This window comes from Sciurus vulgaris, assembly GCF_902686455.1.
Source record: "Sciurus vulgaris genome assembly, chromosome: 7".
NCBI classification, from domain to species: domain Eukaryota; kingdom Metazoa; phylum Chordata; class Mammalia; order Rodentia; family Sciuridae; genus Sciurus; species Sciurus vulgaris.
In genome coordinates, this window is record NC_136467.1 from 21274655 (window position 1) to 21288603 (window position 13949).

General features: G+C 36.0%; 1 protein-coding gene across 9 annotated transcripts in view; it reads right to left on the bottom strand.

Moving 5' to 3' along the window:
- Positions 1-13949, bottom strand: part of UTRN (utrophin) — a gene marked incomplete at its 3' end in the record, with an annotated part of 506460 nt that overhangs the window by 85860 nt on the left and 406651 nt on the right. For all 9 annotated transcript variants that reach the window (XM_079146787.1, XM_079146786.1, XM_079146788.1 and 6 more), the window contains 3 exons: positions 10078-10346; positions 5322-5468; positions 2781-2859 (listed from right to left, as the gene is read on the bottom strand). In XM_079146787.1, the coding sequence (XP_079002913.1) occupies positions 2781-2859; positions 5322-5468; positions 10078-10346 (495 nt within the window). The remainder of the gene's footprint in view (positions 1-2780; positions 2860-5321; positions 5469-10077; positions 10347-13949) is intronic.

Here is a 13949-nt window from a genome sequence, read left to right on the forward strand (position 1 = left end):
TAAAAATACTTCTTCAAAACTCAGGTTTGTTTATAACCACTATAATTTAAAACTTAGTGCCATCTGGAAATTGTATATATTTTATATCCAGATTAAAAACTAGATTTCTCAAGACTGAATTTTCCAGATCACTAATAATATTCTTTACTCTGCATCATGATCACAGGCATAGCTATTGGATACAGATGGCATTTAAACAAACTCAGATATATGAAATAAAGGAAAAATTAAAATAAAACTAGGCAAAGGGTTGTAAAGAACCCAAGCAATCATCTGAGCAGAACCTCAGATACTTTTTGTCATCTGAAAAGCACAGAAAGCATAGTGTTCTACTTTTGCAATAGAAATTACTATGATGGAGTTTTTATGTTTTTTACTGAGTTACTTATTTTTTTACAATTCCAGTTACTTTTTATTTATAGAACTCTATTTTGCCAACATTAAACCAATTATTTTATGATTTACTGAAGAATAATAACGTGTGAATCTTGAACTATAAAAGAATTTTGCTAAGTGAGCTAGTAAATAAAATCAAATAAAATTTTGTAAATATCACTACGCCTTTAGGTAGTCAGTTGTCCCAATGAGTTTTTTTCTGTATTTCAGATTACATTGATAGCTTACAAATATACAGCATTCTAAGCTTTGCTAAGCAATTTGGAACATATCTTTTATTTGGAAAGTCAGCAAGACACACATTAAAGTTCCATTTGATAGACAAGGAACCTAAATATATGGAGATAAAAATAAGTGTTAACTACGAAACACAGGGTGGAGCTCAGATGTGACCTCAACACTTCTGAATACTAGTTCAGCAAGTTTTCTTCCTCTCTATACACGCAAGCACTCCTTTCTCCAACTGGGTCCATGAAAGTATGAAAAAGGGACAAAAATGAGGAACTAGGTATATTAAATTTCTCATTAGCACCAACCTCATTTCGCTTTGGCACCAGGCTAATAGGTCAGTTTTTATGTTGTGCCTAACTAAACAGGCTTCTTTTATAACAGTGGCTAAACTCCAAGAAATACAATAAAGCCAAAGATTGTAAGCAGCAAGGGAGGACAATTATTAAACTGACTAATTGGGATTTTGTTTATACTTCTACATTCATTTTAATAATTGTTTTGATTTGAGTAACTTCAACCTCCTTGGACGATTGGCATTAGAAAACAAAAGGCCACGGGCTTGCGCTTCACAAAGAGCCCATGAATTTCACAATATTTCATTTCTTAAAAAAAAAAAGCGAGCTTAATTTCTATAATGAGAGAGTGGGTGTGATGTGAAAATGTAGCGTTTTATTAATGTTAACAGATAACTGATCTTTAGAATTACAGTCTCAATTATTTTGTAAATTCCCCTTTACTTTGGTGTTAAAACATGGTTTCATATTCTATTAAATTAACTTTTAAGAAATCTGGAGTGCTTAATACCTAATGAGTATACTGTAAATTTATTTATTTCATCAATACTGATGATACTCAAACTTTAAAAATGCATGCTGGGGGCTGGGATATAGCTCAGTTGGTAGACCGCTTGTCTCACATGCATAAGGCCCTGGGTTCAATCCCCAGCACTGGCCTGGCAGAATACCAGGAAGGACTATACATTGCTTAAAGGTGGACTACCTCACAGTTCAACTTTAAGAAGTTGAAGAGGGGTGTGTGTGTGTGTGTGTGTGTAGGACTCTCACAATCGTGACAGAAGAGGCCTGCGTTTAATCTGAATTAAAGCAGCTTAACAACGACAAAAGGATTACAAAGAAATACAAATGTAATCAATTTCGTTGAGACATGGACTTACACTTCAGTTTTCTCTGGTTATTGATATAAAGAAGTTGTCATAATTGAGAAACACACTTTGCCCTCAGTTTTAAACTTTGCTCAAATGGAATTAAACAAATTGCTTTCTTACATATATTTGCCAAAGGAAATGAAAGGAAAGGAGTTAATATTGACTAAAAGCATTTGTGCCAAGAACTGGGCTAGCTGCTTTGTGTAACTTGATATGCTTTTTCATTTAATTCTCAAGGTAATCAGAGGAAATAGGTATTGGTGTTTTAAGACAAAGAAATTAACTTTCAGAAATTCACAGGTCTTATAAAAGGTAGAATGAATATTTAAACTCAATCTGGGTAACTAAATCCTAAACTCTTTAGTATCCTCAGCAGTAAATATTAAATAAAATATGAGCTCAAATTATTTATTTAAGATCTCATGAACTGTACATAAAATTGAAAATTCCAGCTGGAGAATATTTCATAAAAATCTACATATGTGCTTTGCTAAATCTGTAATACTCGTCCAGAAGAAAAGCTACGTATGAATACAGTGAGCCTAATAAGCTCAAATATTCTCATTTAAAGATTTATGGAAAATTTTTTTTTAACTTTAAAAGTTACAGGTGTGGTTTAAACCAATAAGCACTTTTATGAAGGAAAAAAATCTTTTAATATCTTAAAATAGAAAAGTGGATTTTTTTGGTATGTGTGAAAAGGTCCTAACCTTTGCACACATCAAAACAATGGTGACATAATATGATATTCGTTATCGTAACAAATGGTCAGGTGCAAAACTGTACCTAAAAACAAACTCATGTGTGCTCCCCTTCAATGATTTAAGTTATTATCACACTATAGCAAATAATAAGCAACAAATAACATCTTTGTTAATGTTAATATCTCCTCTTACACACTTACCTAACAAAAGACTATATAGCAAAGAACATGACTTCTTAAGTGAAAGTGGAAGAATAACCATTAGTAAAGTTTATCAGTACTTACTAGAGAGAAAATGCTGAGAGGATGGTCCAAAATCTCTGTGGGCCTCCTGTAGCTGTTTAAGGTGATCGTCCACAGAAACCTGCACACATGCACATACACATACCAGATGAAATAACTTGATTTCAAGATGCTGTCTTCAATAATATTCTTGATTTAAGTACTACAGTAAATGATGCTATCATCCAAGACATTACTGAATATATAGATTCCTTCTCTACCTCTGGTATGAAAATAATAGTATGGAAATCAACTTCCAGTATCAAGTAACAGTTACTAATGCCAGGTACTTTTTAAAGCAATTTTTATGAATAAACACTTTTGATTCTCACAAAAACCATATTAGGTAAGTATTATTTTGTTACCATTTTACAGATAAGGAAACTGAGACCCAAAGAGGTATTCAAGAACTTAAAAATAGCAAGTGGCAGTGCTAATGTTCATACCCTGGTCATTTGGTGACAGAGTCCATGCCCTGTTAGGCTGCACCTTCATGGGGCCGTATGTGGCTTCTAAGGCACCTTCAGCCAAGGTGTGGTCATGGACTTAGTGACTGCTCATCTCTCGTTTACAAGAAGGATGGTAAAAAGTGATATGGAGAGCAAGTAAAAAAGAAGCCTAGAGTACTCCAACAGGAAAAAAAATAGATGGATAGATATGTAGACAGATGATAAGAGATGAATAACTGAGTGAAATTAAAGACAGAAAAGAGACACAAAACAAAGGACAACTAAGTGTGGAATGTCTTCTGATTTTCTGACAAGTTTGCATCTGATCATTTCTACCTGGGAATAAGATACCAGTAGATTGATGTCCTCTATGCTTGCACAGAGTCTGCAGTTAGTTCTCCACATTATAAGAATGCAAAGTTGTTACACTGAGAAATTAAATGTAAATCAGTAACAATTGTACACAGCCTACTGACATTTCTATTTCCCTTTCCCTGGTCTTTGTCTATGCAGTGTTAGTCAGCTGATCCATTTTGACTGAAAATATTATTTTCAGCTGCCTTTAAGTGATGTGTGTGTGTGTGTGCGCACGCGCACGTGTATGTGTGTGTGTCTCTCTCTCTCTCTTTCTCTCTCTCTCACTGGGCAGCTCTGGTTTCTCCTGGTTAGTTAAATTGCATTAGAACATACTGTATTCATTAAGATAAAAAAAATTCAGGGGCTGGGGAGATAGCTCAGTCGGAAGAGTGCTTGCCTTGTAAGCACAAGGCTGTGGGTTCGATCCCCAGCAAACAAACAAACAAACAAAAAAATTCAAAAGACATACTTTAGGAATAAAGATGCTGTTTCTGAAATATAACAACTCAGTCTGCTAGCATACATTTTTCTCTTATCCAACCTGCAACTAACACCCAAGCTCTAGCAGTTAACAGGATCCCAGGTAAGAGATGGCAGAATACAAGCTCTTTTTCAAATATAACACACTCCCTTAAAAGAAACAGAAGGAGGAGTGAATCAAGATGGGCCACACGACTCTTCACATGAAGATAATGAATTACAGAGATAGAGCAGAAGAAAAATGAAAAAAGGTCAAACATTTCTGTGAGCTCATATGAGTTTAATTGATTTTTGTTTTACTAATCCCAGATTAACACTTTTTGCAAAGATAGACTGTCGAATAGTGCACACTCATTTCTTACCTCTTCAATTACAGTAAGAAAATATAAACCACTGCATATTTTGATGTTAGAATTAACAGAAGAAACCTATAATACCTTTCGAATAAAATGCTTTTATGTGCTACATTGAAATTGCATGTCCATATTATTAGATATCATCATTTTAGGCCCACACTATAGAGAAAGATAAGTAAGAATAATTTTTCAAATCTTCTACTCATATTAACCTGCTAATTTTCAGAGAGGAAATATGATTATTATGACTTCTGAGGACTAGCCACGGAATGCAACACAGTGCACCAAGACTGAGCCATAAATTCTTAATTGGCATGTAGAGTTGTATTGTGGTTTGCCAATGGTGATAACTAGGGACACTTCATAAGAGGTGTCTGTGGTGTGGCTCTATTAAATCTGGAATGAGCAAATAAGGTCTAGAGTCATTAAACAAATGCAGCTTAGATCAAAGAGCTAAAGTTTTTAAATGTACTATCTGGAAAAACTAATGCATGGTACCTAAACAGCAACTAGTCAAAAGAAAAAGAATGAAAACTTTCTTAATTTTTCAAAAGAAAAATCATACAAAATGAAAGTAAGATAAATGACTCTTTATGAACCATTCTGGGGCAAATATTTCTGTGACCTTCTATAGATTCCAGTAACTGTGATGTATTTGATCCCATGCAATTTTCTACAAATACCACATGGAAAGTACATAAAATTATATTAAAATTTATATTCATAAATAAACGAGGCCCTTAGGTTCAAGATACCAAAAGACAAATTCTTGATGTTATCACTCGCCCAATTCATTATCCAATACAATCAAGAGAGGATATAACAATATGTATTGGTAAACGAGGCAGGGTTTAAAGAGAACCCAGGTTACAAGCTGCTTCATGAAGAGGATAAGCTGATACCTGTAAAAGTTTCCATCGCATATTAAGGTCATCCAGCTGGCGGGACATCTTTAGAGATGGATGCAGGTCAAGTGGAGACAGCTGACTGGACAAATCGTTCACTGCTTTAACTTTTAAGTTGATTGGTGCAATTTCTTCTCTAAATGCCTGGAAGAAACAGACAAAAAAAATTATATATATATATACACACACATCATTGGAAAAGACTATAACAAAAGCTAGCGTTTCCAACTTTCTATCACAGACAATGGCAAGGCCAGATCAGGGTCTGTCAACTGGAGTTGCCCACTAAGTAACAGGTGACTTATTCAGGTCTTCAGTAACTCCATGACCTGTCAGAGTCACCCTTTAAATATGTGTGCAAAGAGAAAAAGTATAATGCAACCTCATGTAGATGATTATGAATTTGCTTCATAGTCCTTATTATATGGAAATGTTTGCCATTATTGTCCTCGTTACCAATTTCTGGTCTTGATTGTCTCTTTAATTGTCTTTCATATTTTCCCTCTTTTTTTCTATTTTAATACGGTGACAATGTTTTCTTCTCTGATGCAATAAGTTGCTTTGAACGTGCTTCCATTTACAATTAAGTTAGAAGGTGGCCAGTGAAAACAACTTTCTTGATCAAAGCCTAACAGAGGCAGGCTCTATCTCTTTCACAGTCATGGAGAGTCACTGTCTGTGATTGGGGGTGGGCAGGAGGAGCAGAGCATATAGGAAAAGAGGCAACTGAGTCCTAGAATTGACAGTGGCTCTCTGAGCACAGCACAAAGAGCTAGTAGGTATGGGTGCCAGAAGTGTATGCAAACAGGGGAAGAAAAAGATCAAGTATTTTGGAGCAATGACTATCTTTGAGAGCAAATAGAATATTGAGAACACTTTTCTCCATTCTCACATAATCCTACATGCTTCTATGTTTAAATTCCCTTTTCCCAACCAGTTGCTAGGTCCTGTGGATCCTTTTAAAAACTCACCTTGCGTCCCCTACCCCTCAAGAAAATTCCCTGAGGACTCCCGCTCTGCAGCCTTACCTAAAGACCCCTTTCCTGGGCTCTTGGGACCTTCTCCCTGGTCTCTCAAATGGAGTCAGGACTTTCAGCAAACACACAAATTGGGGTTTAGGGTGGGCCATTCTGATTGGTCAGGGTCATATGGAACCAAGTGTTTAATATTTTAAACATCAACTCTTATCACTTAGAATTTGGTATTATGAGCATCCATATTCATGCTGTCTCCAACAAAGAAAGGGAAGCTGGTCTGGAACAGCATTCAAACCAAGGCTTGTAATGCAGATGGGCAGAATTCATTTCTATTGACAAAGGCCTTCAAAAATAATATGTGAGGTGAGATTAAGCCAGTATAGAAAGGTAAAAAAGTGTACTCAGACCTTCCAGTGTTTCTTCCTGAAAGGAAGAGATAAACCCTCATGGAAAATGCTGAGCAGTAAGAAAGCAACTTTTATCATTGATGAAGATTCAGATCATCAAAATTCTGTACAGCAAACTCTGTTAAAGTGATTCATCTTTTCTTGGTTTCCCCACCTAATTTAATCAGTTTTCCACAATTGCTCATTTTGTTCAACCTAAGATAAAATTATTTAGGTTTTGCCAGTTCTGTGGGTCTTCAGAGACCCAAGAAAAATGGCTAGAACACTGCAGACACCAACATATGAAAAGCAGGGAGAAGAAAGGAAATCCAAAGAGACACATGAATTACTGCAGTACTGAAGGAGAAGGAGTGGAGATTTGTGGCAGTTTTTGTCCATTCCTGCAGATGCGAGTCTTCCACAGATGACAGAGCATGCACACAGAGTCAGAAGCACAGAGTTCAGTTAAAGTAGGAAAGCAGTCATATTGTAGGAGATCCATAAAGAATTTACAATTAATACCAAAGGTGGGACAGAGGGAAGTGTGGGTGAGGGTAGGGAAAGGCAATTTTTTTTCAATCCTAACTCGGAAGAGGCCTGGAGTTCTCTTAAAACTCTGTTTAAGAAAAATTGTAGAACTCACCTCCCACTGGGTTTCTCCAGTCAGGATTTTTAACTTTATATATTAGTATTCTCTCCATAGATACCTTGGAAGATTTGGAATTGGAGTCAGCTTTTAAAATCAATGCTCTTATTTTGAGGTATTAAAGATTACAAATGAATATCTAGAAAGTAGTCTGAGAGTTATATAGTTTTAAATAATAACTAGTTTTACTTCAAGAGATAATAAAGGGTTTTTAAAATTAGATTATAATTGTAAGGCAGGTTTTTAAAATCTTAGAGAACAATAAAGAGTTTAAATTTTTTCCTCTTTAATAATGTTTTTCTATAGCAAGCTGGAGAAGAGAACATGAAAAGAACTTTGACAAACAAGGTCTTTTGGATTTTGTTTTATGACCAGGAGAACCCTTTCTATCAAGAAAGTTTATCTTTTGCTTTTTAAGAGCTTCCATATTAAGGGGCTTGAAATAAAACAAGTTTTCAATGGTTTCAGAAATGCCGTGTGTTCTAGGATAAAGAACCAATTTATCATGTTTTGACAGCGCTTTCCTTTAAGAGAATAAGAGTCTATGGGGCCCCCTTGCTATAAAAACAGAAACATCTGCTAGTATCAAAGGTGCTAACTGCAGCCTGTTGGCAGGTGTGAATCTCAAGGTTTCCTGCCAGAAGGTATATATTCTGCAAATAAGAATGATTAAGAATAATTTGAGAGAGTTGAAATTATTGGATTACCCCCAAAGTTTTTGGTTTCCAGTTGCTTTGACATATTTTATAATACTTAGCAATAATCAGTACTTATTTTTATCTGCCTGTAGCTAAGTATTTGGGATACACTTTAGGCACCTGTAAAATATCTGAGACACTGAATTTATCTTATTTGGCTTAATGAGACTTGAGTTCTTATTTTCTTTTCTCCTAATAAGATGTCAAAATATTTTAACCTATAGTTTATTCCTTTCATTAAAATATTAATTATATTGTCTCTAGCTTTTCATGTAAGCAGAGTTTTGAACAAAAGGATTTGGATATAGAGGTGGATGTAGAGATTAATCTTATTAATCAAATAAGATTAATAACTCCCAACTTTTGGGACTTTAATAATTCCAGGTACAAATTTTATTTTTCCTCCAACACTTTCATTGTCTTATACAAGGAAACTTTCAAATTCAAATGGGTAAATTCCTGCTCTAAAATATTACAGCAGAATATACTTCTTAGCAAATCACTGACTTAAGGATTTCCAACGTCTAAACCATCTACAACAATAAATAAAGTATGTAATTTCCAGAAAAACTATGTGAATGGCTGTGTTTTCAGTACATCCTTTTAAATTCATATTCATTTACAGAAATGGTTTTAGGATACTAAGGTTGTAGGAAGAGGCCTATTTAATACAGGGTAGATGGACACAATATAACTACATTGAAAAGTAGCAAACACCAATTCTCTTTTAGTAATAACTATTTTTTTAAGTCTAAAATTTAGTATGTAACTTTTAGAGGTTTAAATTCAAATACTTTTTCAAAAGTTATGTTTAACTGCATTAGTATGAAAGAGGTCTTTGAAATCAAAGAGTAAAACAACAGGAAAAAAAAAACTATGAGCACTACCAGCTCATAGTTATGTTCAGCTTGAGCGATTATCTTCAGCTTGTTATCTGTAAAATAGGCATAATAGTAACAGCTGTCTCTTTGGGTTGGTGTAAGGATTAAAAGAGAACCCCATGTAAATTAGCTGAGAACAATTCTTGGCACATGGTAAGCCTTGATAAATGCTAGCTATTGTTAGTGCTATGTCTACAGAGACATGTATTTACTTAGGTAATTTGCCTAAGTATTCATTTAATTTTGCAGGTCTTTCTTTCTCCTACTCAGCCACATGCATACAAAGGAAGAATGCCTTCCAATATCTACGCACAAGACATGTGTACTTTTTTGCCATAAAAATTCCACGTGTGCCGGATGTTGTCAGACGAACACTTAAGTTTTCCTTGTCTTATCTTTTGATTCGATTCATGACTACTTAATATATAATTTAATATATTACTACAAAACCTACCACACTCTAAATCTGTTGTTTGTGTCTCTTCTAAACCTCACTATGTTTTTCTCTGGAGATTTTCTAGAATATGGAAACCAAAGAGATTCTAGATCATGGGCCTAACATCTCAACTGGGCAGTTCCTGACAATGAGTGGAATTATAGCTAAACTCATCCTTCATTAATATACTTAGACAATAAGAAAATTTATAGATGAGGATTCCCAGTAAAACTGTGTGTTTTTTGACTAAACCTCTAAATCCAACTACCAGATCTCAAGAGATATGGAGTAGAGGAACCTCTGGGGCACCATCTGGATACAGTCCTACGGAATCAGGCTGTGGGCAACACTACAAAACAAATATTTGTTTCTCAACAAATACATTGAAAGTGAAGGGAAAAAAAGGAAGAGAGGGTAAATGGGAACATTAAAACAAACTTTAAAAATACTTTTGAAAAAATCAGGTAAATCTAATGTACACAGTTTTGGGGGTGTACAGTTGGTGAAAAATGCATTTTTTTCAAAAGTAAATTATCACCAAGGTCACCTTTGAGGTTACTGAGGAAGGGATTCAGACTACAAAGGACATGGAAAACCTCTGTCACAACTCCACCTGCTGCCTTCAAAAATCCCTTACATCAGTTCATATAACCTGGCTCTCTCTATTTGTGTTATATTTGATAACAAAACATTCCTTAAAAATTCTTTGACAAAGTCTGTGATGCTGACCATGGTTTTTTCGATGTGATCCTGCAGCGAGTCGATGAGCAAGTCACCCACGGGCTTCCAGCCACTGCGCACGGCCTCTGCCTCCTTCATGTCCACGTCCAGGTCATCCATGGCACCCTGCAGGTCTCTGAGTTTCTCCAGTGCCTTGTCTACTTGCTTTTGCCAGTTGCTAGAGACAGCATTTAGACTTTCCCACTTCTCTTTGACTTCAGAAGACTGCTTGCGCATGGCTTTGGCAATCTTTTGGGCTCTCTCCTCAGGAGTTAGTTCTGTGATTGGAAAAGGAAAACCAAAAAACAGAAATGAACAGGAGTTGGGTTGTCTGACCGACTGTAGCCAGGTGCAAATTTCACCTCTCAATGGACTACTACCAGAGTATACGGGGACAAAGTCACAATGGTCAAGGTAAGAAAATATTTCTCCACATTTTCACCATTAATTCACCTCAACACACACTCAAAAGGAGAAGAAAATGGTTGCTTAGATTAATAAATGACCTAGAGTTTTCAGTGACTTCTGAATTTTAACATAGTTGTAAACCCTGAAATGTAACACAATAACTCAGGAAAGAAAACAATTTTTCTTTTCTATAAATTTAGTTATGTAAAATCCAAAGACAGTCTTTCATTTCATTATTCTCAAGAGAAACTGGAAGTATAATTAGCAGAGAATGGCTAAGAATGGTAAGTTATGAAGAAAAGCTCTCAGAAAATAAGATCAATTTGTTGTGTTTCTAAAAAAGAATTAACAAAAGACAAATCACATGTCTGAGACACTTCATCATCCCTAAGTCTGTTTGGCAGTTCATTTTTAATAAAGGGCATTTGCTTTAGCCCAGAAGTGTGGAATACCCACAAACATTTCAATAGGAAGACAGCAAGATCACAAGGATCATCCTAAATATGTAATAGAGCAAGACAGTTTCCAGAGTGTCAGAAATAAATTGACATAATGCAAGGTCATGCCACAGGACAGGAGTAGGAAGAGTACAAATCTAAAAGAGAAGCAAAAGATACAGATAGAAATAAAAGTCAAGTTCAAAGTCAGAAACAGAGGTGGGGAACTAGCAAGACAAGGGCAAAAGACTGTCTGCACTCAGAAGGGTCACTCTCATTGATGTCTCCAGCACAGTTAAACACTCCTGACAACTCAGTATCTTCCCCAGAGGACATCCTCCTTCCTGTCTATCTGGATTGATGATTAACTGAAGACAGAAGGGCATACAGATATGCAATCTATGATAAGGTTATATCCTGTTAAACCCCATCCTAAACTGAAAACTGACACTTAATACACCTAACCTACCAAAAAAGCATATCTCATCATAGGCTACATTAAATGTGCTCAGAACACTCACATTCGCCTGTGGTTGGGCAAAATCATCGAACACAAAGCCTTTTATAAAAAGGTGTTGAATAGTTCGTGTAATTTGTTGAGTACTGTACTAAAAATGAGAACCAGATCATTGTATGGGTGCAATTTCCCACTAGCAGAAATTTAAAAAAAAAAAAAATCTTAAATCATCATTAGATCAGAGACCACCTCTATTTTTTTTATAAGATCCCATCTTTTAGCGTCAGTTCCATCAGCAATTCCTGCTTCACCTCAATATGTTCTATAAAATGAACTAAAGTTCATCCATCCTCACAGTAAGATGAACTTCATCATAAGGTGAACTGAAGCAAGCACTCCTGAACTGCAATTTTCATCCTCAACGTACATTTGGCTACCTATTTAAAAGTCAAGTTAGAGGAGATGGACCAATGTCTTTATCTAGCTAAATTTCCAGAACATTCTAAGACATCCAGATTTTGACTTAAAATTATCTTAACTATAATAACTCTGTGGGTTCCAAATGGACTATGGAGAGTGTACTAACCACAGAATTGGAGTATGCTGCTTAAGTACTGTGAAGCCACAGACAGATGTGAAAAATCCCCTGGCAACTGAGTTGAGGAAAAGAAGAGTGAGTATCGCTATTGGTTGGTTGGTGGACAGGTTCAAGTACAAGATAAGCAAAGAAATTATGAAATTAGAGAAACAACATCAACCAACAGTTGTTTGAAGAAGCCAAGAAGCCTGGAGAAAAGTCCTGACATGGGCAACAGGTCAGAATCCCAAGGGTCTCCAAAAAATTTTTTTCTGAGCAAAGACATGTCATTAGAAAGGCAACCCTTAGTTAAATCTATACACCTTCAAGACACCTCTAAAATGCTGGCTGTAGAATATTTATATTAGAGACATTTATTAAAATATAAAATGCTACATGCAAGTTGGAAAGTGATTCCTGGCATCCTCGGCAGGGGTAACATTCCTGATGGCAACACCTGTGCTTGTTAAAAAGTCACGCGGGCTGTTTCAAAAATAGATTTGAAGCACTTGTGTTTCACTGACCATTATAAAAAAATACACTACCAATTTCAGAAGAGACAGCTTAATTAGGGTGATTTTCCTTGGATAAAGTAAAAACTGTTTCTGAGTCAGTCATTAAATAACCCAGCACAGAGAGAGACACACGACTTCTTTGTCCTGTGACAAAACATCTTACACTGGTTGTGGCTTCTTTGTTTTCACTTAATGTAAAATCTCTTGATGGAGCAGTCCTTTTGTAGTATTTATTGTATAATTCCCACTCTAGCAGCTACTCAGAAGAAAAGCAAAGCTCCATGTTCAATTCACCATCTGTTTGCCAGGGAGGAAAAATACCAACTGATCAGTTTGAGTTTGAATAAAAGTGCATCCTACTACAACCGCAGACCCGGTTCAATGCACATTTTAAGCCAAGAACAGAGCAACATACAAGAAACCCAAACTTTCCGGAATGTTTGTGAAAGATGTAGAAAGAAACAACATGGTTAGTCAACTTGGGAGGGAAAAAAAATCTCCAAAATGACAGACAAAAATGAATAAAGAGAAACGACTATGTTCTTTAAAAATGAAATTCAGTGCTGGCGATATAGCCCATCACGTAGAGTGCCTGACTCACATGCTGGAGGCCCAGGTTCGAGTCCCCAGCGCTGTGGGATTGCGGAAATATCAAAAATGAAATTCATTTGAAAAGATCAAAAGACAAACTTTCCTTCAAGTTTTTAAAATATTCTTTGGTAAATTCGAAGGCCTTCATGCAAGAGCAAAACTCCTCTCAATCAGTGCTTCTGAACTCGGGTCCTATTAGAAACCACACTGAGTGTTGGCTGGTTGGACAGTTATCTAGTTAGATATTAGAGGCTGACGCCCAGGACCCTACCCAAAAAGATAATGATTTAGCTGGTCCAGGAGAGTCCTGGCAAGGATAGATATCATCACTGCCCATGTGGTCCAAATCCATTGGGAGAGTGGGGTCTCCTGGAATAATTTGTTATCTCTGGTCCCTGCTGCTGACACTCACAGGGCATTCCACTCCAGTGGGTTGTTGTGTCAACCCCATGCAGAGCACAGACACTAAATATTGGAGGTCAGAGAGCAAATGAAGCTCAATGATAATCTAATTTGCATTTGAAAAGCAATAATATAGATAGAGGAAACAGCAGGAAAAAACAAATGAATTTACTGACAATTCTGTGGCCAGAAGAACTTTTCCCGTGTCACCTCCCTGCTCCCAAATGCACGGGCTCAAGCTGGAGGCAAGGGTGTTTTTGCTCTGTCTCACTCCATTCTCCTCCCTCTGGGTCTTCTCAGTCAACTGGCCAACATTGGAGGGTGGAATTACATTTAATTTTTGATTATTTATGCATTTAGATTTATTTGTAAATTATAAATGATAAATATTGTATTTGTTTTCTATTTGCATTTTATGATCTCAAGCAGCAATTTCTTCACTGTGTTCAAAGACATCTAAGGAGGAACAGGTAACTACGCCAGGAAGAAGAAGT